This window comes from Periplaneta americana, chromosome 1 (assembly GCF_040183065.1).
Source record: "Periplaneta americana isolate PAMFEO1 chromosome 1, P.americana_PAMFEO1_priV1, whole genome shotgun sequence".
Lineage (NCBI taxonomy): Eukaryota > Metazoa > Arthropoda > Insecta > Blattodea > Blattidae > Periplaneta > Periplaneta americana.
The window spans coordinates 165,712,409-165,738,369 of record NC_091117.1 but is presented as its reverse complement, the minus strand read 5'-3'; the positions used below and the strand labels follow the sequence as shown (position 1 = coordinate 165,738,369).

The 25,961-nt window shown below is 37.7% G+C and overlaps 1 protein-coding gene across 6 annotated transcripts in view; it reads left to right on the top strand.

The window, feature by feature from the left end:
- Nucleotides 1-25,961, top strand: part of LOC138703350 (carcinine transporter-like) — a 45,461-nt gene that overhangs the window by 5,510 nt on the left and 13,990 nt on the right. For 4 of the 6 annotated variants that reach the window (XM_069831156.1, XM_069831176.1, XM_069831161.1 and 1 more), the window contains exons 2-5: nucleotides 4,919-5,211; nucleotides 6,808-6,923; nucleotides 9,473-9,638; nucleotides 12,094-12,251. In XM_069831156.1, the coding sequence (XP_069687257.1) occupies nucleotides 4,946-5,211; nucleotides 6,808-6,923; nucleotides 9,473-9,638; nucleotides 12,094-12,251 (706 nt within the window). In that variant the 5' untranslated portion in view covers nucleotides 4,919-4,945. Of the gene's footprint in view, nucleotides 1-180; nucleotides 300-3,198; nucleotides 3,424-4,918; nucleotides 5,212-6,807; nucleotides 6,924-9,472; nucleotides 9,639-12,093; nucleotides 12,252-25,961 lie in introns of those variants that run through there. The other 2 variants (XM_069831186.1, XM_069831166.1) reach the window with 2 other exon arrangements.

The window sequence follows — 25,961 nt, the reverse complement described above, 5'->3', positions numbered from 1 at the left end:
TATCGATAAAATACAAAGTCGGCGCTATCAAAGAGAGCTAGCTTTCTTATCATATGATTAAAACATACGCAATAATTCATTTCTTACGTCATCTGACGATAATTTGAAGTTTACAATATATCCTGATATACAAAGGTCTGTCATTCGAATACGTGCTCTGATTAAGGAGCTCTTAAAATTAATCAGCGAAATAACATCTTGCTGACGTCAAATAATCTTCCAGTAGAGAGTGTCGTTAAAAAAAAAACAATTAAAGTACTAAGAAACATTAGGACAAGTCGCTAAATCGAAAGTGCAAGGTAAAGTAGTTATGTCTGAGACAGTTTTAAATGATCAAGCCATATAATTAAATGTGGCCAAACATACGGTGCGTGAGTGAATTGAGATACAGAGGGTAGTTGGCACCTGTTGTGAATGGCAGGTCCGTTCGTATTGTACTGTAGTAACTTACATGCAAGTGTTACTCTTACCTTCTTGTGAGAGCACAGTCCTCTTTCGGTTGTCGGGGAGACGGGTTCCCGCATCGAGCCTAGAAACAGAACACGAAAATAATAAAGAAGAGAAGTTGAGAGAAATGTTTTGTTTTGTGTTTTTTGTGCTGTTTAGAATAGACTGTTTTATTTTCGCTGGCAGAGTTAAGGTCATAAGGCCTTCTCTTCTACTCAACCAACCTTAATCAATACAATAGTGACATACCGCTACATAATATTTAAATTATGAATACTTACAATACACTAAAGATTCTCCAGTAATATTCTTCAGTTAAATTTTAACGGCTAGTACATGTTTATTGAATGTGAGATAGAGCCTATAGGAAAAAGTAATAACTTAATTTATACGCTAATATAATGAGTTGGCTGTTGCATATGAGCTGTTTTCTAGACCTTAAAATTTTAAGCAGTTTCTTAAATATAAAAAGCTCCTTGCACAACAGTTATTGTCAGATTGGTCTGAAACTGCTCACAGAGGTCAGTTAAATGTTGACAATTAAACTTTAATTATCACTTATATGAAATAGGCCTATTAACATTAAGTTTCTTCTGGGTATATTCATATTGCATGTAGATTAAAATATGTTGTAATGTTAAATTAATGAAATATATATATATATATATATATATATATATATATATATATATATATAGTGACTGTTTATTTAGACGGAGCTCAAAAACCTAATTAATTTTTCTTCCCATGACTATTTTAAAGCTTTTCATTAAATATGAAATAAAAATTTTGCAAACTTTGACGCAAGGAGCCTTCTTAGTGACATTAATATGAACTACATTAAAAAAATATCATTTCAAAACTATTAGTCCTAATGGCACCAAATTTTGTCAAGATGATAGTATTGTAAGCCTGTGTAAGTAGGCCTACAGTAGTTTAAATTTCACAGATTTTGGATGAAAATTGTGGAAGTTTTAAAAATCATATAGTTCCCTTAAGTGACCGTAGCTGAAACTCAGTCATCACACAACTTCCCATCATCCATCCATCCATCCATCCATCCGTACGTACGTAGGCCTACATACACCCATACATTTGCATGCATGCATGCATACACATACATACATACATACATACATACATACATACATACATACATACATACATACATACATACATACATACATACATACATACATACATACATACATACATACATACATACATACATACATACATACATACAGGGACATCATTTTATTTTTACTAACATTTCTAATATTAACCTGGCTATACCTTTGGATCAACGATTAAGAATCGGAAACACCGTTTGCTACCCCCTTCCACGACTGGAGTTGGATGATACTGGCATAATATACAAACAAATCACTTTACTAGGTATAGGAGGGAAGAAAAGTAGTCCATCCATTTACGTAAACTATGAAATATCGCGATTTTGAGTTTGATAATTTTCATTAGGTTTTCGTTTAATCAAAATACAGTACAGTATTAACAATGAGTGTTTTTACTCACGAACTGAGCTGTCCATGCGGACGTATTCATTATGCAGTGTATACTATACTGTCTACAGCATATTAGCGTACACTATAGAGAATGAAGTTAAATTGAAAAATAATCATAATATGGATATTTAAACACATTTTTGAAAATGGTGGCCGTTCATTTCGATACAGGCTTCAGTTCTAATGTGCATATTATCGCACTACAGACTATTGTACGTAATTCCAATTACTAGGTTCGTACTTCGTATCAGTAACTCATGTTGAAATAATTCTGTACCTACTCTATAAAAGAGACCTTACGTACTGTAGATTCAATCTTCATTTCTGCCCAATCCGAAAAGATAAAATTACTCAGACATGCTATCTACTGTCCGTCCAAGTGGTTATGTCGCAGCGTCGTAGAAAGGGAGGAAATCACGTGACAGTTAATTACTTAACGAGGCCCTTTTATTTATTTTAAACAGTTGTATAATATTACGTAGACGTCCAATTCCTAACAGAAATTAATGTTCTCAGAAAAGAGCTAAGACAGCCCAGCCACTAGTTGGCGAATAAAAGCTGGTGGGGGAAACCGGAATACGACGTAGGCAAGTGGACGACAGTACCTGTGCGAAAATGATTCAATATTGAAAGCTCTTTCGTCACTAGAAAACGCGAACATATTTTTGGAACGTACTGTTTACTATGACCGTAAAGCTACTGTGATTGTATATGCGGTCTTGGATCTGTGTGGAGGACGGTTAAACTTCATTAGTAGAAGGGGTGGGAGTGAAGTACATTCAAAAACTCAGGTACAATAAAAATTGAAGTAAAAATAAAAATGATGTCCTTATGCATACATACATACCTGCATATATACATACATACATACATACATACATACATACATACATACATACATACATACATACATACATACATACATACATTACATACATACATACATACATACATACAATCAGTGGTGTGTGGTGCAATTTTATGTGAAGAAGCAATAATATAAATTTTTATATGTGTAGTACATAAGTGCATCGAAAAGTTCTCTTGCAAAAAGAGCACGAATTGGTCAGCACTGAATACGTAGGCAGTTGGTTATTATTCTATTCTCATTCGTGTGTTCAGCTTGTTAATGCGTGGCGTAACTGTAGTTTTTTCCGTGTGGCTGAAGGATTCTCACTCAGTGCGTTGTATTCATGCCTAAAACTAAATCCAGACTAAAAATCCTACAAACTGAATTTACGAGTGGCATGTCTTCAGATGATCGAATATTGTATTTTAAATAATGCTCTATTTTACGACGCTGAGAGAGGCTTTCCGAGATATAAATCCATCTTCCAAGATAACAAGCGCTCTTTATCTATTGGAAGCCTATTATACCATTTTATTATCGTGAACTGCAAGTCATTGCTTCTTTGGACTGTGATTCTCATGCTTCAACTTGTCAACAATAAATGTAAGTTTAATACTATCTGGCTTGATCTGTTATTAGTGATACGTCAAAATATAGAATTTTATAAGTTCATATTTATTGGCACATTTTGAAGTTTTGAAGGGCAAACTGGCATGCATATTTAGTACGTTTTTACGGCATGAAATTACTCGCACTACTATGGTCCGTCCCAGGCAGTGTTGCCAACACATAAATTGTATCCCTGTCAGTCTATCACCTGGAAATTCGTCAGAATCCGTCAAAATAAAAAAAAAGTAAGACTCACTTACTATATCTATATACTAATAAAAGGAAATATTAACGCAACTTCCTTAATAATAATGATAATAATAATGATAATAATAATAATAATAATAATAATAATAATAATAATAATAATAATAATAATAATAATAATAATAATAATAATAATAATATAGACCTACTATTAACAATAACGATGTCTTGCTTATTTACTTATTTACTACATCTCATCTTTATGTTTAGAGATGTTTTCTAAATGGGTCAATAATTTGTGAATGAGTAGGCCTATATTTTCCTCCTGAACCGCTCGCACATTATGTTGGAAATTAGTAGATTCATATGACCTAATATTAAAATGTATTTTGCCTGACAACATAAAATTCATTGCTTTGACTAAACAATTTACGATTCACGAGACCTAACCTAAAAATGTATTTTGTTTGATCATGTGAAATGATTAGTACATAGCCTACTCCGAAAATCTAATGCCACTTTGAAATGTATGCTTAAAAATACTTACTTACTCCTAATAATTTTGCTATTCTAGTTATAATTGCTGTCTCTGTGCGCATTTTCTATCGATCACTCAAGTGCATGTATCATACCATATATTATATTTATTTACACTTATCTAATCTTGAATTGTAACCACAACGCAACACATAAAATAACTATTATGTATTAATATTATACTGAAATTAATTAATTATTAGTATGTTCGAATTTCACTAGCTTCCAGTAATTGGCTCAGAAATCTAGAAAAATTGGAATTTTCAGAATTTGCACTACCGACAACAGCTATTCCTTCTGCCAACATAACAGTTCGAAAATCAGTTGTAGTATTTCTCTGTATTGAAATTCGAAACGAAGTTGGCAAAAAAATAAAAAATTCAACCTTTAAACTAGAAAATCACCCTAATCCACTAGCATAGGCTATGTAGTAATGGTCGGAAAATGGTTAGGTTTCACCCTTAGGGTATAAGTAAGCTGATCCGGACTATAATAGAAGTCGTGGATGAGTGTGGTGGTGATTGCAGTGACACTGATTGTGGTTAGGAATAATTATGATGGTGGTAGGTAGTCGTGATCATGAATGAATGTGGTTGTGTCTGCAGTAGATTCTGGTGTCAGTGGCGGTTAGGAGCGATAACGATGTTAGGTAGTATTAATGGTAGTAGTATTGGTAATAGTGTAAATAATGATGATAGTCAATAAGTCATTTTTCTTTCCCATTTCAATTTGGTCATTTTTACAGGTAAACAATTAGAAACAGTGAACCGTCATGTCAGAGAAGGTAGAAATGAAGCAACTGGAGGATGGGTCGGAAGGGGACAACCCGCTCAACTTCCTGATGGATTGCGTAGGCGCCGACGGCAAGTTCCAGTCTCGCTTCAACTACACATACAACATGGGATTCATGATGATCAACGGCATGTCGGCCTTGACCCTCATCCTGGCGCTCACCTCGCAGGAACACTGGTGTCACGTACCGGGTAGGAGTGACACCAATCTAACGCTCACACAGTGGAAGGAGCTCACTGTCCCTAGGTACAGTTTGACGAGTCGATATGTGCCCTGACAAAACTGAACATTTCTTAAAGATTCCACTTCGTGTAATTGTAATTCCATTTCTAGCGTCTCATCAAGTACTCAGACTATTTGGAAGGGAAGCCCTATAGTGCGTGCAAGGGAAAAGGTCGGTAAAAAGGTGTAGTCATATTGCGCACAAGTGAAATATTTCTAGGTACCTGTTAACATTGCGCACACGTAGAGCTTTTATACTCAAGTTAACTGGAACAACAAAATGTAATTTCCCTTCACACTTTCAGATTTCTAGGCTTAGTACTAGCGAAATAATATCAGAATATACCGCTAATATGTTGCGATATTACTTCGGCGGTTTAAAAATTGCTTATCATATTGTTTTAAAGTAAATTAAATTACAATAATTTTCGTCATTAAGATGTTTGGTCCTATTGTCACTGTTTACTGTCGTGGTAAGCAGCCCGCTTAAGGAAATTAAAGCGAGTCATTTGTCCCAGTTAATAGAGTTGGACAATTTTAGCAAGGAAATTCTGTCTTTTGAGGTGTTTACGATTTTTTATTGTCTTTGTTGCTGGCTATTTCTGTTGATATATATATATATATATATATATATATATATATATATATATATATATATGTATGTGTGTGTGTGTGTGTGTGTGTGTGTGTCTGTCTGTCTGAGTGTGTATACACATAGTATACATACGTATTTCTGTTTGGATGCTTTCTAAAACGTCAATAAAAGCAAAAATATTTGGATGTGAATTATTAAACTGCTTATCTAACGTACAGCTTGATTCAGGGATTTTGGCTTCTGCAAATGTAAGTAGATAGACTAAGAGCAAGTTACTCATCACTGCTGGCGAGCTGGGTCACACAGGTCAGGCCGAGTAGTCATAACGCCTAACACTTCCATCTTATCATGTCGCGGTACACTCCGTCTTAAAAACACAATATTCTTCCACACGTCCCATACATCTGTTGACTAAACAATTTCATGGTGACTTATATTTTCTTGAATGAGTGTCCTTCAGCTACGAGCATATAATTATATTATTATTTTCATCCTCCCTCTTCCCTTTTCCCCTCCTATGCACATTTGTGATTAAATTTGTTTCTTATGATAGTTATGACGCAACACACAGCTCTCTCACTAGCCAAACAACCAAGGACAGAGGCCAATAATGTTGAATCGAGCTGTACTGTGGAAAGCTTCTCAGGCGAAGGACGAATGTCACCACGCACTACTGCTGCTGCGCTGGGCATATCAGAGTGCGACAGGTGTACTATCTGGAAGGAAGTGTGCGCACTATGACTATGCGATCGCGATGTTTAAAATAACTGTGTGAGCGAGGTGACAATTCGAAAGGGTCATTGTGTGCAATGTTCCCCCTCCCATTTGGAACAGACTAAATAATAATATATCAATAATGAGGTAGTCATGGAAAGGAATAAATTTACCACAACAGTGTTCCTCAGGAACCTCACAGGAACTGCCAGGAATCGAATCCCAATTGTTTCTGTTAGAATCCGTTAAACTAAATGATTGAACTACGCCTGAGAAAGCATGCTTACGACTTATTCAGTTGCAATTTTCAGGGTACAACAAGAAGAAGATGAAGCCTCGTTCAGCAAATGCAACATGTTCAACTTCAGTCTTCCACTGGACATATCGTATCTGGAGAAGGGGTGGAATGAGAGTCATGCCGAGATAGGTAAGTAATATGAAGTTTATTTACCCTTCTCCATATTATATACTATACTATATAGGTACTACATACAGATTTTAAAGTATTAACTATTGAAGAAATTTATATTTTGGATTTAGTAGTCTGACCCAATATTTTGGGTTTGCCCTGTGACACAGAATAGCTAACAATAAAATTTAAAATGAAAAATTATATGAACAGGTTTCAGACAAAAGTTAATAAGACATAAGAAAAAAAATAGAACCAAGTGTAATTTAAATTGAATATACATCATAAAGACGCTGACGAAATATCGCTACAGAAAATTGTATTATGGTTGTGACGATGGCATCTTGAAGATCTCTCGTCAGCTTGTATTTTTCCCTCCACTTTACAAAGGCTTTCGGGATGGTGCCTCTCGCTCCGAAGAAGAGACAGGTAACTGTGATTTTTTTCTATGTTGTATTTCGCCGATAGATGCTGAAACGCGGGTTCGTAGATTTTCATTTTCTCTTCGTTCACTTCAGATGGTTGAATGGCTGAGATTTCAAATCTGATGGTAGGATCAATTATTTCGGCTGTCTGTTTATTCCTATTTATAGCTATGAAGTTTACTAACTTACTACCACAGAAATTAAATAAAACATAAATCTAATCGACATGAATATCGTACTCGAAGACAAAAGTCTACTCTCCCATTAATTGAGCCTAAATGTCATACAAGTGCAACTCTTAAACATGGTGCTAGTTTCGGCCCAAGAATGTATAATAAAATTACAAACCATTTTCCAAATTTGAAATATATTAAAATTGAAGCTTTTAAAAAAGAAATTTATAAAATTATTCATGATATAATATTAACACATGTGATTTTTTTACTTTTTATTTCTGCGGACTATATTCATATTTTTATTGAATATCACTGGCTTCTGTCTGATTGTCAATTTATATTAAATGTGTTTTCTCTCTTTTTCTTCTTTTTTTCCTCTTATGTGCTTTTTATTGGTTTGAATTAAGTTACTTACTGTATTTAGTAAACGTCCTTGTAAATTTTATGTTATAATATTCGCTAAGACTACACTGTACACGAGCCTGGCTCTTACGGTAGTGGCTAGAAACAATATTGTTTTATAATTTTAATTTGTATTCACTAGCTAGCTAGCTAGCTAGTTAAATAAATTAAATTAAAAGAAAGACTTCCAAAATACAAGATTTTGTTTAATGGAAAATACGTTTACAGACCTTGTTTTCACGGAAACACAGTTCCGAATCATAATTCCAAGAAAACTAAACTTTGAGATATATTTTGAACAAATCAGAATATCAGGTCTTCTTTCATAAGAAATCAGACTGTCAGTTACTGATTTCATTTTTTTAAAAACTTCGGATTTCATTTTCAAGGAAATCTGTTTTTAAAGACACGAGACAAACTGTACATATTTCTTTCGTAAAAGCCAAAGATTTCTATTATTTTTCTAAGAAAACGACACTTTTAGGCCTTGTTTTAAAGGAAATTAATATTTAAAATATTGTTTCTAAAGAACCAGGCTCTCAGATCTTCAAATTTTTTTTTTCTAAGTTTCTAAAGTAACCTTTCACTCTGAAATAATAATCTCGTACACGGTTTCAATGTAATTATCATCACATATATTATATTTTTCAGGAGATAGCCTGTCAGAGTATATTTCTATAATAATAATTTTTTTTGCTGTAAGAAAAATCCTAATATAAACAATAGCACGTGACTGAAGTGAGGCTTCATTGGCTGCTGTTTGGCGCTATAGATTCTCAGTACGTGTTCCCGCCTACTGTTGTACGTTCTGTTTCATGTTAAACATTTCCCGTTACTCGTCAAGTAGGCCTAACCTCACTACTATGCATTCGTTTGCTCTGGAAACATTTACTTTATAATTACTATAATTAAAACTCACTTAACTTATTATATACATTTAAGACTAGGTATTTGTTTTTCTCCGCTTTTGAGAGGGTTTCCACTCTTATGTTTAATAACCACACATACCGAGGATGCAGAAGCCATACTTCAGTACCACGTGCTTATGGGAACAACTACGAGCTCAATTGACGCCAGCTTGTTACAAGAATAGACTACCTCGGTATTACTGTTGGTATTCATCCGCGTTCATAGTACATAACAAAATATAAAAGTAGCTTTTCTTTTACATATCGTTTTACATATGAGTGAAGTTATATGTTTCATTGTATTTAACTAGAATTCAATTTTTTATTTTCAAATAATACCAGATGATAGTTTCCAAATACGAACTACATTTTCCTGCGTCGTGTGAGTGTAAATCACGGGTATGACAGCCACGTGCTTGTGTTTACATTAGAATTTTTCTTACAGCGAAAACAGATAGTGTAACCAATCTTGCAGATTTCTTATGAAAAAAAAGTAATTTCCTATAATTATTACATTGGAATCGGAAATTTTGTTTCTATGTTAATGAAACTAGACTAAAAATATCAATAGTTTTAATAGCATTATGCCACGTAAAATGTGTCCAAAACCATAAACCTAACACTATGTTGAAAAACGTTACATTCTTTGTCCGCAGTTCCGTGCCAGCACGGCTGGGACTACGACACCACGTGGTACACGCAGACAGTCACATCCCAGGAGGATTGGGTATGCGACAAGGAGTTGTACGTGCCCAACACTCTGCTCTTCGCCAAGGTGGGCGAGGTGCTTGGTGAGATGTTCATCGGACAAATGGGTGACGCGTGAGTTTGATTTCATATTACGACTCTCATAAAAATTATTTCCAGAAAAACTGACTAGGACCATTTCTTGTCGTCATGAAGTACTGCCATACCAGTTTGCCAGTTTGGCAGTGCTATATTTATTCCACTACTAGTTACGTACGATACTAGATTAGAGTTTAAGCACTTGTCTGTTGTAAATACACTTAACAGCGAGTTCCATTTTAACTGTTGAAATTAAAAATTGCGGCTATGCAATTTTTTAAGAGAATTACTATAATCTTTTCGCTGTTAGAATAATCCTACAGTAAACAATAGCACGAGAGTGAAAAGAGACTTGACTGGCCGCAGCTTGGCGCCACCGATTCTCATTGCGTGATCCCGTCCACTCCTGTACATTCTCTTTCATATTACACATTTCCCGTTCCTCGTCAAAGTAGGCCTAATCTCACTACTATGCATCCGTTTGCTTAGGAAACAATCGGGTATTTTTTACTTAACTTAATTAAATTACTTTAAACTTTCGTTTAAGGCCAATAGCTGTCGGACTAAGTGTTACCTTGTATTTAACCACACTCGATGGGGATGCAGAAGTCATAATACTATGAGAGTACGCAGACAACAAGCTTATGATCAAGTGACACCAGTTCATTACAAGAACAGACTACCTTGGTGTTACGCTTTGTATTCATCCGCTTCGTTGGGAAAATGTTAGTAAATAGGCCTAACAAATATGCAAGTACCATATCTTTTACATAACGTTGTACACAGTGGCGGCTCCTGCGTATTTCTTAAGAGGAGGAAAGAAGATAACAGGAGGAAATTACACCTTCTTGAATGAAATATGCTACAAATTAGCTAACTTGCACACATGTAAGACCAGGTAGTGTTGGGGTTGGCCTTCCCTTCTGTATAGCAATAATCTGTTCTTGTAAACTGAGTTTCCTAAATTTTCCATAAAATATAATGTTTTCACTTCCATTCATTGTTGAATAATTGCACAAATTAACAATTACAAGGAAATTCACCTCGCAGCATTTTTCGAGCACACTGCAGCATCACACGTGTTGGAAGAGACTATAGCAACTAACACGTAATCGGAACCGCGTAAATGGGAATGGGAAATAATCTGAGGAAAGCGAGAACACTGCACCCACCCACGTGGTCTGTGTTGCCACATGTACATTTTACAAGTTCAGTATCACATGCTTTTGAAGAATATCAGTTCTTGTAAAGTCATACTGCCATTTTTGTTCAAAGTTGCCGGTGCCCAATTTTTTATGTTAAAAATAATGTAGTTTGGAGTACCTACTTACTTTCAATTTCAAATATATTTGTACAAAACTGACAACTTGGCTGTTGCCCTGTCTAGTACACAATGAACGGAAGTGACTTTCAGGCACCAGAAAGATCTGCGTTACTAACGTAGAACTTCTTCCTCTTTGTTTTATATAAACACTAACTTTCAAATATCCTTGAAAGTTTCAAACCATAAATAGTAGCCTATATAACGTGCAATGAATAAAATTTTTGATTTATAATTTTAAAAAAATGTTTATATGGTGTCTTTCATAGCGCTGCGTTAAAACTGTTTTATTGTGCCTCCTCCTATATAGTTGTGTTATAGTCTGATTGAATGCAAGAGCGTTAGATGGCAGCGGTAGCGAGCTTGCTGCACGACCAGTCGGTTTCTATTTCCCGCCCATGCGCTGATTCAGAGGAGGATCTCCTCCCTCTCCGTTCATTTATTCGCTTTAAATTTCTGCTTCTTTCTCTGGCCGCTGGTGCGCTGTTGTCTATGTGTGCTAACTGCAGCAAAGGAGGAATGGATTGGCTTTTCTCCACACAAACAATCTCGCATCTTTCTCACAGTTTTCTAGCAGCACATGAGCGCACATCGTTTAAAACTCGATCAACCGTGGTTTTCTTATAGCTGTGAACTTAAAAATTATCGAATCTTCCTTGAATTTGAAGGCACATATTTTATTTGGTATTTACTTTCAAAAGAAGAAAAATGTGAGGAGGACGTTCCTCCCTTCCCTCCCCCGAGGAACCGCCACTGGTTGTACATATGAGTCAAGTATTATGTTCTATCGTATTTACTTGCTAAAATTAAGTGAAAAATGTGAGGAGGACGTTCCTCCCTTCCCTCCCCCGAGGAACCGCCACTGGTTGTACATATGAGTCAAGTATTATGTTCTATCGTATTTACTTGCTAAAATTAAGTATTTTTAATAAATACAAGGTTATGGTCCTCAGATATGGAACAATTTTTCCTGCGTCGTGAGTGTTTCGACTGGTAGCTTATCACGGGTATGACAGCCACGTGCTTGTGTTTACATTAAGATTATTCTAACAGCGAAAATGTTACTGATATGATACACTTTCTGCCTAAGCTAAGATTTAATAACTTATATTTCATGACCTTGATACTAACAATTTGGCTAACGTCCGTCAATGGTTTGCTCGGACACAGAATCGGCAGGCGTCCGGTAATGTTCCTGGGGGTGCTTCTGCTAGTTCTGGGGCGCTGCGTCGCCGTCTTCTCCGCGGGGATCTACACACTATTCCTGGCGGCCAACGTTGTCTCGAGTCTGCCCGCTGGCGTCATCTTCCAGTCGCCGCTCATCATAGGTAATATTCCATTCTTAACATCATTCAGATTGTTCTTCTCAAAATTGTGAATGTCCCATATTAACCGAATCCGCAGAAGTTAAGTATTTCGGCATTACGATCGACCAACACTTACGAAGGAACAAACATATTACATATCTATGCAATAGATTATGTAAAACAATTTATATCTTTGTTATACTTCGGTCATATTTACCAGTTAATATTTTACGTCTCATTTATTTAGCTTTATTTCAATCCATTCTCCAGTATGGAATTGTAGGTTGGGGAAATGCTTGTAATTCTAATCTCACTCCACTAATACTTATTCAGAAAAGAATTATTAAAATATTCCTTAATAAACCAATTGAATACTCATCTGAGTTTTTGTTTACTGATTTTAATGTTTTGAAAATTAAACAGATTTATTATATTGCCTTATTAATCTTCATACATAAAAACCGCAATAAATTCAAATTGTATCATCATAAATATGGAACTAAAAGATCCGATTTTATACGACTAGAGGAACCAAAGTGTTTCACAAGCACAGCTCTGAGCCATGGTACCTACTTTGGTCCAAGGTTATACAATAAAATAATTGATAAATACCCAGATTTGGAAAATTTTAGTATCAGAAATTTAAAAAATAACGTTAGGAATTTAATTTTTAAAGAATATATATTGATTTAATATGTATATGTATTTGTATGACTTAAATTGTTAAAATTGAAATTGTATTCTTAAATTTAATTTATTCCTGTAATTTTTTTTCTTGACCCAGTTTGTGTCAAAAAATTATCTTTGTGTTTATCTTTGTGTTTAGATATCTCCCTGAGCACGAGTTTTTTACTCCTTCAGGGAAGAACTAAGATTGTATTTTGTCCATGTTATTTTATTAACAATAAACAATTAACAATTAACTTTACTATCTCCGTGTCCTTCGGACAGCCAAATCCTAACAATAATCTATTAAGGCTGGTTCACAATAAACCGGAAATGAGAACCAGAACGAGAACGGAAAAATTGTTAAAATGTAAGTTATATACATAAATGTCAGCATTCACAAATAATGAGAAGCTTGCCGAAGCCCGGAAACGTGAGGTTGCCCAAGTTTCAACGTTGCTGTTCTCGTTCCGATCACAGCCTACTAGATTCATTCTGTTGCCATCATAAAGCTATTTGATCAACGTATATTTTGTAACAAGGAGGCAAAGACATAATTTCTTCTTCATTCATCGTTTCTAACTAACTCGGAAATTCAGTAGAATAGAATCACTTTCAATATAATGATCAGTGGCGTAGCCAGCGGGTGGGCCAGGTGGGCCCAGGCCTACCCAAAAAATTGCGAAATTTGCGTTTTTCATGGAAAATACTCAACATTAAAACTAAACCATGGATCCAGAGCAATAGTTACAGTCGATAGCATTAAGGTAAGAAGTAAAAAATGCGTTCATTTCTTCAAGAGCCAATTTAACTGTGTTGGATTTGGCCTAAAAAAATTGTCTGGCAGCGATGAAAAGAAGGAAGCCGTGGAGGCTACTGAATTGTTACACCAGCTAGAAAAATTTGACACCTTATTTTATTTGGTATGTTTAGACGATATTCTTGCTCTTGCAAATTCATTATCGAAAGCATCTCAGTCTCCATTAAGACAATGATATAAAACTTTCAATTCATTAAGACAATGATATAAAACTTTTCAAAGTTCTGAAACGAAGAAAAATTCGACAATCATGTCAAGCACAAGGCTTTGTAATCTAGCAATTCTATCCAGCATTGAGAGAGAGAAAAGTTTGAATTTGTTGAAGGACCCATCATCAGGGATCGACAGATTCGTTGCTAGGAAATTTCGACAGCTCCAGTTCACCTTATGAAGCGTTTGTATACGTATTCCTTGCATGATTATTTATCATAATTTTGCATGTTATTAAATAAGAAAAATAAGACTTCCGAGAATGAGTTTCAAGAGAGTTGACGGCAGCGGCATTGTCAGGAGATGGGTCAGGTACTTTCTAAAACCTGCATATCTGGCCAACCCAAAATAATTAGCCTGGCTATGCCACTGATAATGATACGTTGATACATATATATGACCATAATTACCAAGAGAATTGAATTCTTAAATATTCTGTGCCATAAATTCTGAAGTTGGTTAACCTGTGTTTATGTTGGCTGGTTTGTTCTCATGAGAGAACGCCATTGGTCAGTTATATACAAATAAAATCAGAATGCGTAATATCGACTTTACATATCGTTATTGACATACATATCGATATGCATAGCGGTTTCCGTTCCCGGTTTATTGTGAATAAAAAATCTTACGTTCAAGTCCTCCGCTTCCAGTTCTCGTTCTGGTTATCGTTTCTGGTTTATTGTGGATCAGCCTTTACACGTTATATGGGTACTATTCTTCTTATTTAATTAATTAAGCAGTGAATTAATGACTGAACGATTCAATAAATGAACAAATGAAAACGAATAAAAGATATATACGAAATAACAAAGGAGCAAGCGAACAATGGACAATAAAAGACTATACGAACGAAGTAATAAACGGACAAACTTATATACCAAGAAATGAATGGGCAATACAAGAAATTGAACGAATAAACAAGCAAATGAATAAAGGAAGAGACAAAGCTCTAAATCAGAGATGAATATTCGTGTGAATTGACACACGAGGATTCAGTGCCTTCAGTCGTATTATTGACCAGAATATTCCCTAGCCTGTAGGCGCTCTTGATTTTCCTTGTTTCGCTAAAAGTACTGTAGGTAACTGACAGGCATATTACAGCACTTAAAAAGCGAACTAAAATACGTAATCAATCAGCGATGTATATAAAGAGAGCTTTCGTGATTCAGTTACAGTATGGCTAGCATGAGCGGTATTAAACGATGCTCAAGGTCTCAACTGAAACCTCTGTGAGAAAGTGATTATTTATTTTCGAAAGTAGAAATGGAGAACAGTGTTTAATGTACGGAAACGTTATCACCACTGTTAGAAAACTCCATTTAGAGGCCCATTATGAAACATACCATATCAGTCAGTATGGAAATGTCGTGGGAATGGATCGTGAAGCCCTTTTGAATGATCTTCACAATAAGTCTGCGAGAGAACTAAGATTATAGTAATATATCGAAATGATAGCCGTCCAAATCTTGTATTTAAAATATCGGCATCCTAATCAATTCAAATGAACAAAAAAGAAAATGAATAATAATACATAATGAAATTTTTTAAAAATAATAATATTCTGCGACAAGATGTAGTAGCTATCAAAACGATAAAAATTTATTCAAAATAAATAATATACACTGAATATTATAAAGATGAATATAGATGGTGATTTATGATGTTCAGCGAAGATTTTAAATTGGTTGATGCAATTGTCTGAAGAGTCTTTTCAGGAATCTTTAATTTTCTGAGGATCTCCAATGTAAATTTGGGAATTTCCTATTAGGCCTATATACTATCAATATATTATGCATTATTAAATATATTTTTCCTAGAAAATCAATTTGTCTTAATTTTAATTTATCTTTTCTAAGAAGCATTCCTGTATGTTGTATTTTTAAAAATATGTTAACATTTCTATGTTCAAGTAATATATTTTAAATTGTAGAAAAATATATAGGCCTACATCATAAATAACAGTATTGTTTAAATCAATTAATACAACTATTTTATTTATATACGTGATTTATTTCACTTTGCACCATGTGGGTGGGATGTCGTTATTGAGTTCCCACGTTGGACGCCATTTGAGGGTGAGTGGTTATTGTGACCACACGTTGGGCGCCATTTGAGGGTGGGTGCGTCTCGATGTTGCGTGAGATTCACTCAGGGTAGCCGAGGTACGGTTGTGGTGTAGGTTGATGTCGGGAATAATCGCAAGCCAGCTACTTATGTAAAAGGCAGTGTAAATTCCAAAACTATAAGTTTATTGTATTCACTTGGTAAACCCTAGAGTATGTATTTCCGGCTGATTTATACTTCAATCGTTGGTCGCAATTCTGTATCGACTCAGTTGCAGCTCTGAATAAGCTCTATCCGATACTATAAATTCAATACTCTGTCCCGTACACTACGATCGAAGCTCCTAAATGTTGGCGAGTAGTATTGCCGATGACAAAGTTCAATCTATCGAGTCTTCGCCTGAAGAAAGACTATTAAGTTGGGCCGCCGACACAAAAAAAAGATGTCGCGCCGTCTACTCGAAGAAAAGTAGTTATCCTATCGACACGAAACAAAGTAGTTATTCTGCCCTGTATGTAGGGCCGCCGACACGATGAGATCTTGTGCTTGTGCCCTGTATGTAGGGCCGCCGACACGATGTGAAGTTGTTTTTCTGATCTCCGCTCCGAAGCGGAATAGTAGTCGTTATCTCCGCTCCCCGTCACCCTTATTTATAAAAACCTATCCTACGCTAAAACTAACTATTCTATTGGTTAAAAACTACGTCACTAACTGGCCTAAAATCTATTCCCTATTGGTCCAAAGTGACCTCATAAGCTGGACCAAGATCTCTTCTTATTGGGCGCGAAATATGTCATTTCTAAATTTAGACTTTGGATTTCCCATAACATCAAATTAGTTTGTATATCTCGCAAGAATACCCGTTCTTTGGAAAACCCAAGCTTGGCAGTATCTTTCCCACGGGTCCAGTCTAACTCCGGCTTTATGCTTCATCGAGTCTCTATACGAAACCCCGCTCAAGGTGGCCCTAAATCTGTCCGATGCTGACAAGTGACGAAACACCTGTGTGGGGAAGCTAATTCTAACGAAGTCGCCAGAACATCCCCGCGAATACTTGTAATAAAAATATGGAGGTATCACTTCGCTAATAAATCGGTCTCACCCTCTCCTAATTACTGCTTCAAATGCCCATCTACGTAACCATTGGAAATTCCCGAAAGAGTTTCCAATGTTATGAGATGTCCCCGCTTTCTGCCTATAACTAGCCTCATAGTTCCCCCACGCGATCAGCCGGTAACACATTATTTACAATACAGTGAGATTACAATGTCACTACAAACAATTACAATAAATATTACATATATCTTCACAAGCCTTTCTATGTACACAACTCTCACACAATAAGCACAACAATGTACAATTTATATCCACATTTACATATGTACAATACCATTCATTCACATATTTACATTTATTTATTAATTGATCAATTACACACTCTGCGTGCTTGGTTGTACCAGCCGCCCTGTACAGGTTCACCTAGCTGTACGCGTGAGACTAACCATCCTACTCTTTCTCATTCCTGCCTCCTAGCCTCTCCTGTTTGAAAGGCCGCAAGAGTTGCTTGTGGTACCTACCAACAGGTTTACTTTTTCCCCTTTCTACCAATTCAAAAGTATGGTCTCCATATCTACTTTTAATTTCGTAGGGCCCCTTGTACAGTAGCTCCATGCGTGAGTAACGTCCTCTAAGGGCGGAAGATAACTTCACGTCCCTTAGCAAAACCAAATCGCCGGGTGTGGGCTCCCATTTGTGGCGATATCTTTTAACTTTACCGAGTCTATACTCAGCCTTTTTCCTGATTCGGTCGAAAGCTAGTTTACACAGTAGTTCCGCACTAGGAGGCTCACCCTCCTGTATTGCCTGCGGCAAACTCTTTATCATAGGATCGGGATCGATCCCTAACATAAGTTTGATCGGAGCTATTCCGGTCGTTGGATTGATAGAGTGGTTCATGACTCTCTCAATCACCTCACATTGCCTAAACCAGTCCTTATGGTTTCGGTGACACAGAACACGGAGGTACAATGATATATCCCTAAGCGCTCTTTCGCAGGGATTACCGCTGGGAAAGTATGCGGAGCAATTGTATAGTTTCACGCCCGCATCTTCCAGCCTTTTGCAAAACACTTTCGATTTATGTACCGACACATTGTCACTGAGCACCGCTGTTACCGGACCGTAAGTCGGTATGTAATCTCTAACCAGCTTGTCAGCACACAACTTACTAGAGATATTTCTTAAAGGGTAAATCTTTACAAATTTTGTGAATACATCGTACGTAACAAATATGTACCTGTGTCCGAAGGACGATGTGGGCATTGGACCGTGTTCGTCCACTGCTACAAGTTCATTCTTTTTACCCCTAATAATGACCTGTGGTACATTGTCATACCTTACATTTAGAGGTTTCGCCCTCTGGCAGACCTCGCAACGAGATATTACCCTTCTAACCTTCTTTGACAGTTGCTTAATATAAAATGATTCTGACATAGTTAAAATGATCCTATCACTCCCAGAGTGACACATAGATAGGTGAAAGTTATTTATAAGTTCATTCTCCATACTCGCAGGTATGTATATCTTCCACTTCTGGATATCCCTACCATGCAATTTATACAAGATACCAGAGCGCAATCCATACACTTCATCTTTCACCTGTGAGATTTCTCTAGCTTTGTCCATTAAGGCCCTTATCGTGGAATCCTCCTGCTGCAAATCTGCAATTCTCCGAAATTTTCCCGTCAGAGCTCCATTCCTCGTGGAATCAATTTTCATCACGGCAATTTCGTACGCGGGGGCGGTGATAGTTTCCGGTAGCCCCGATTTGGAATTCAAACGAGAGAGACAATCACCAAAAATATTGTCTGCCCCCGGAATATGTCTAATCGTCACATCATGAGCCAAAATCTCGTGCACATATCTAGATATTCTAGAGTTCGTCAATTTGCATCTACTCAGAAAAGCTAGGCTTACATGGTCAGTAAATATGATGATCTGCCTATTAAAGATATACTGACGGAACTTCTGTAGTGCGAAGTACACAGCAGAAATCTCTAGTTCCGTAATTGATGCGTTACTTTCGGTACGCGACAGTCCCCTAGAAGCTGTGGCAATCACATGTCGCTTATTATCTTCATCTGTCTGACATAGAATTGCTCCATATCCATATGAAGACGCATCCGTATAAATCTGAAAAGGTAGGCTGTCGTTAGGCCTTTCCAACAGAATTGAGTCGGCGAAAAGCAGTTTCGTTCGATCGAATGCTTCCTGCTCTGCCGACCCCCACCTGAAGGGTGTATCCTTCTTCAATAATGCTCTGAGTGGGGCTACATGCTTAGCATAATTGACGAGAAACCGATTCTGGTATTGTAGGATACCTAGATACCTACGAACCTGTTTCCGGTTCCGCGGCGGCGGGATCCTCGAAATGCTCTGAATTCTCTCTTGGTCCGGTCTAATTCCGTCAGACGAAATTACGTAACCCAGAAAAACTGTCTCAACTTTAAAAAATGCTGTTTTCCCCAGCTTGACTGTCATACCAGCCTCTCTCAATTTAGTAAGTACAAAATCAATATCTCTAATATGCCTATCAACATTATTGCCATATATAAGAAAATCGTCAATGTACTGTGCCAGAAAACCTTTCGTCGAATCACCAAAAATTATGTCAAGTGCCCTTAGTAGCGCAGATCCAGAACTCGCGATGCCGAATGGGCATCGGGTATACTGATAAACTTTCCCGTTATGTAGGAACGCTGTGAATTTTCTCGAGTCCTCGTCCAGCGGAATCTGCCAATACGAACTGGTCAGGTCCAAACTAGTGAATATAGAACAGTCACTGATACGGCCTAACAAAGTGTCCACTGACTCCGTCCTGAAATTATCTTTAACTGAAAACGAGTTAACGTGTCGGGCATCGATCGTTACTCTTAAGCTTCCATTCGGCTTTCTAACCCAGCACAATGCATTTACGTAAGGCGAGTCCGATACTTCTATAACTCCGTCTTTTAACATATCATTTATGACTTCGTCTGCCTGATCCCTTAAAGATAGGGGGATGGGTCTACATTTATGCCGAAATTCCTCCATTCCTACCACCTTAATTTTGTGTGTATACACTCTACACAGACCCGGCGCGTCTGAAAAGACATTTAAATGGCTACCTACAACATCCATTAGGCGTTTTCTTTCACACTCACTCAGGCCGTGTGCCTGGTTAACTTTATCTCTCACTATTTCGAAAGTACCTGTCTTCCTATTGTTATACGCGTCTACCTGTCTAAGATCGCCCGGCGAAATCTCATTACAATATCTGGCCCTACCGCTAATGAGATTGCGTCCTATTTGTCTCGCCTGGACTAATTCGCCGATACACAACTCGCATTCTCCGCAGTTTACTTGACACACTCCCCTAGTTACCTCATTACCTTCCCACGGATTAACCTCTATAATTACATTCTTACAAATTTTGAGGTGCTCTACAAAAAATAACTCTTCCTGTAATTCAATCTCTCCCGCGGTCCTTTCGTCTAGCTCAGCTCGAGCGTTATTGCTACTGAATGGAACATGGCCTACACTGCCGTTACCTGCCGTAACCCCTAGTCTGTTTTCCCTGAAATCTAATAGCGCGTGCCATTCATAAAAGCTTTCTACTCCAATAATGATGTCGGTAGTCAACCTTTGTATCACAAGAAAAATAGCATTTAATTTCACGTCTCCGCACTCTAACTCGAACCATACTTGATATTTTACCTTTTCCTTCTTCTTGCTTAGGGCGCCTGCACAGTACAGTGAACATATGGGTAACGTTTGCAGTTTTATTCCTGAATGCCTAACCTTTTGAAAAAATTCCAAGCTGCATACATTATTTGTGGAGCCCGAGTCCAACAACACACAACACTTTATCCCAAATATTTTAGCATCTATATAAGGCAATACATAAGTCCCATTATTTTCTAACTCTGGGTTAGTAATCTCGCTCTGTCTCTTTACGCTTACCGCGTTGGTGGATTCTTTTGACAGTGGCTTACTGCACTTAGCTACAGAAATCTCCGAACCCTTGAGACTTCTGTCTAGCAGTTTCCCGAGTGCGATGCAGTCGGTTCCACTGCTACCTCGTCTCTATTTCTACAATTTATAGGCTCCCGGCCCATACTCATTCTGACCGGACTTTGCTGACGTCCGTTCATGTCTCTATTCCTGCTTTGTCCCACGTTACACTGTGTAGGTGGCCTATTGCACCCTTGTGAGGCCATTTCTTGTAGGACGCCTCGCCTATCTCTCTCCTGCTCCTGTCTCCTCCAATCACCTCGATTTTGCGGTCCCCTGCTAAAATTAGGCTGCCAGAATCCCTGTCTGTAATTCCTGTTCCGAAGCCAGTGTGGTTGGGTTCTAAGCCTATTATTTCCATTTTCTTGTCTTCCCGTGTACCATCGTATGTGGTTAACCCTACGCACGGGACCAACACCTCCTCTGTCGTTTCTCATCCTGTTATGACTACTTTGGTTATTCCTACTATTATTGTAAGGACCCCCAAAGGGCGGGTCAATCCTTCTCTCCCTGTTGGGACTTTTCCCTCCGTTATGGCCATTATGGTACCGACTATGTGCATTGTTGGGGCTCCTGTCACCACCCCAGTTACTCTGATTTTGGGCTCCTGTCCTTGGGGATGAAAAGGCCGTACTTGCCCCCTTCCCCGCTTTCTGGTCGGTGGGGCTTGAACCCTTTCCTTTGCCACGTTCATAATCTGCCTGTCCACTACATTCATAGTGCGTGGCGTCCGAACCATCCAGCGCAGTCAATAAATCTATTGTTTCCCCGAAGTCTCGGGGCCCTGCTACGATCAGATTATATCTTATGTTCTCGGGATACTGCGAAATCACAGTTTGGATCAGCTCTGAATCCGGTATTGGCGGATTGAGGCTTTTCCCTTTCTTAACCAGTTCAAGAAAATAATCTATCATAGAGACGCCTCTTCCCGCGTCAAACCTGCTCTGATTAATTTCCTTCCTAATTCTTTGTTGTTGTCTTTGTCCCCAGTATCTCTCCGAAAATTTTTCTCTGAATTCCTCATAAGTGACCTTATCCCCTAGGGCCACTAGCGCCCAGTTGAGTGGTCGGCTCTTTAGGCTCTTTCGTACGACAGTCATTTTTAAGTCATCCGGCACCCCTCTTACTCTAAAGTACGTTTCTAGCTCACTTATGTAGTTATGTGGGTTTGAAAATTCAACCTCATCAAAAATAGGGTAACCAATCTCATTCAAAATGTGAGTGGGGTACTGGGGACGGCCTAAATATGCCTTGTCGTTTACATTTATCAACTCACTACGCACATCATCCCGTGAGGTCTGACATTCCTCACCAACACTATTGTTAACATGTCTTACATTTATGTTGCTACCTGATGCCGGGCTCTCACTTGTGCCCTCTTGTCTAGAAACTGCACGGTCCGAGCTGCTATGTCCGCTTAAATTTGCGGGACTACCCCCATTTAGTACGTCGTTTATTGAGTTTAGTTTACTTCTTAATTCTTCCAAACATTCGTTATCCGCCCTTTCTTTATTCTTTATGGCTCGCTTGAGACCGTCCACTTCCTGATCCATCTCACCTATTTTCTCTTCCACCGAATTCTGAATTTCCCGAACCTTTTCCACTATCGTTTCCTCCACAGCTGATTTTAGATCGCTATTCTCTCTGGTAGCGCTATCTCTAACTCTAACTTCTAAATCCTTCATACTTTCTGACATCCTATCCATAGCTATCTTCAATTGGTTCTCCATTCCGATCCCATTCTCGGTTAATTTCCCCTCTAGCTTCTCTATTTTGTCCTCCATCTTGTTTCCTCTTTCCGCTAATTTTGCAATATGATCTCTAATCTCTCTCGAACTTTCCCCCAATCTATTTTCCATTTGTTTTATTTGTTCTCTACTTTCCCTCAGAATCTGCTCTCTACTTTCCCTTGAGTCATTTTCTAATTTAGTTTCCATTTGTTTTATTTGTTCTTTACTTTCCCTCAGAATCTGCTCTCTACTTTCCCTTGAGTTATTCTCTAATTTAGTTTCCATTTGTTTCATTTGTTCTCTACTTTCCCTTGAATTATTTTCCATGAAGTGTCTCATCTGCTCCCACAACTGCTCTAGCGTCATTTCCCCTTTGCCGCTGTCTCTACTCTGTTGCTTTTCCACCGTTCGCTCTCCCTCTATTTCTTGTCCTGCGTTATTCTCGACCTCCTCCCTAATTTCCATAATTTCCTCGTCCTTCCTTTGCTCCATGGTTCCCTTGTTTCTATTTCCTCGTCTTTCTCGTATTTTCCTAACTACCTTACTCCTATGGCTACGTAGTATCATCTATATGCTACTCTGTCATCTATCCGACGCTCGCTTTCCCAATAATAATCTAACTAGGCCGGTATTTGCACTCTATTCACTTCTAACAAATTACGCAATACATTTATTTCACTCTTTCCCCCAAAATATCACAAAAAAAAACATATATATACCCAAAATATCACACCAGAAATTGAAACATATACACTTTATAATTATTCCCCCAAAATATCATATACATATATACACATTTATACGTCTTCTATTCATACTTGCCATCGCCTCTCCGAGTCGCCTTCTCTGGTGGTCCCCGTGTTGTCTTCTCTAGTGTTGTCGTGATGTCGCGATGGCTTGGTCCTGTTCCCGCCTTCCAGCGTCGTTCCTCGGCTATGCAGGGCTGAACTGCTCCGTCCGGTCCTCCTCGTTGTTTGGTGCTGTGTTCGCACCCGGGGCCGGTCACTGGAACAGCTGTCTTCCTTCGAGCCCCACGTTGGGCGCCATTTGTGGGTGGGATGTCGTTATTGAGTTCCCACGTTGGACGCCATTTGAGGGTGAGTGGTTATTGTGACCACACGTTGGGCGCCATTTGAGGGTGGGTGCGTCTCGATGTTGCGTGAGATTCACTCAGGGTAGCCGAGGTACGGTTGTGGTGTAGGTTGATGTCGGGAATAATCGCAAGCCAGCTACTTATGTAAAAGGCAGTGTAAATTCCAAAACTATAAGTTTATTGTATTCACTTGGTAAACCCTAGAGTATGTATTTCCGGCTGATTTATACTTCAATCGTTGGTCGCAATTCTGTATCGACTCAGTTGCAGCTCTGAATAAGCTCTATCCGATACTATAAATTCAATACTCTGTCCCGTACACTACGATCGAAGCTCCTAAATGTTGGCGAGTAGTATTGCCGATGACAAAGTTCAATCTATCGAGTCTTCGCCTGAAGAAAGACTATTAAGTTGGGCCGCCGACACAAAAAAAAGATGTCGCGCCGTCTACTCGAAGAAAAGTAGTTATCCTATCGACACGAAACGAAGTAGTTATTCTGCCCTGTATGTAGGGCCGCCGACACGATGAGATCTTGTGCTTGTGCCCTGTATGTAGGGCCGCCGACACGATGTGAAGTTGTTTTTCTGATCTCCGCTCCGAAGCGGAATAGTAGTCGTTATCTCCGCTCCCCGTCACCCTTATTTATAAAAACCTATCCTACGCTAAAACTAACTATTCTATTGGTTAAAAACTACGTCACTAACTGGCCTAAAATCTATTCCCTATTGGTCCAAAGTGACCTCATAAGCTGGACCAAGATCTCTTCTTATTGGGCGCGAAATATGTCATTTCTAAATTTAGACTTTGGATTTCCCATAACATCAAATTAGTTTGTATATCTCGCAAGAATACCCGTTCTTTGGAAAACCCAAGCTTGGCAGTATCTTTCCCACGGGTCCAGTCTAACTCCGGCTTTATGCTTCATCGAGTCTCTATACGAAACCCCGCTCAAGGTGGCCCTAAATCTGTCCGATGCTGACAAGTGACGAAACACCTGTGTGGGGAAGCTAATTCTAACGAAGTCGCCAGAACATCCCCGCGAATACTTGTAATAAAAATATGGAGGTATCACTTCGCTAATAAATCGGTCTCACCCTCTCCTAATTACTGCTTCAACCATCAAAATAATTCGTTGATCCTTATCTCATTTTTACGTGTTATGGTACCGTTTCGTTTGAGAAGCGGTTTCACGTGAATAAAATATGTACGACGTTTCAATCTTGTAGGAATCTGCCCATCGCTTATCTAAATTAGTGACAAACAAATGAGGAAACAAACAAAAGAAATTATAAAAATATGAAACATAAAATAAAGGACGGACAAAACGCAATAAACAAATGAACAACGAAGCACAGAGACGAATGGATAATAATCGAATGTGTTTGGGAGAGTAATATTTTTTCATAAAGAGTAAACTGCTCCAGTTTCTATAGGGCGGATGTAATTAAGGGAAGATTCCACTGAAAATCATGAAAATTTTTCCAAATTTTTTTAGCTATTTCACTTATTCAGAATTTATATTTTCATACCCCAAATGGATTCAGCTCAATTCTGATTACAAGTACTCGTATGTTTACATTTTTTTAATTAAGGCTGGAAGGGGGCGTGGAATTTAAAGAGCTGTCAAAATTGTTTTTCATCGAAGAATTCTTTTTTAAAATTTCTGATTACAAATCTAGTAACTTTTTGTTGGCTCCCTGAAGTTACTAGATGAATGTAGCGGAGGAAAATATTAATTTACATAAATATGCATTTTATTTTCAAATCTATTTTTCTGTGTTCATTTTTGTTGATTCAACACCAACTTTCTTATACCAATTTAATATTAATCAATCTGGATGAAATTTTTACTGCAAGTATTTATGAGGTAGTTGCATGTTTCTATGCATTTATTTTGTGAGAAATGCTGCTAGTTTATTTTATTAATATTTTTCTTAATGCTGCTAGTTTATTTTCTTAAGAAAAATATTAATAAAATAAACTAGCAGCATATCTCACAAAATAAATTAATAGAAACATGCAGCTACTTCATAAATACTTGCAGTAAAAATTTCATCCAGATTGATTAGTATTTGGCATAAGAAAGTTGGTGTTG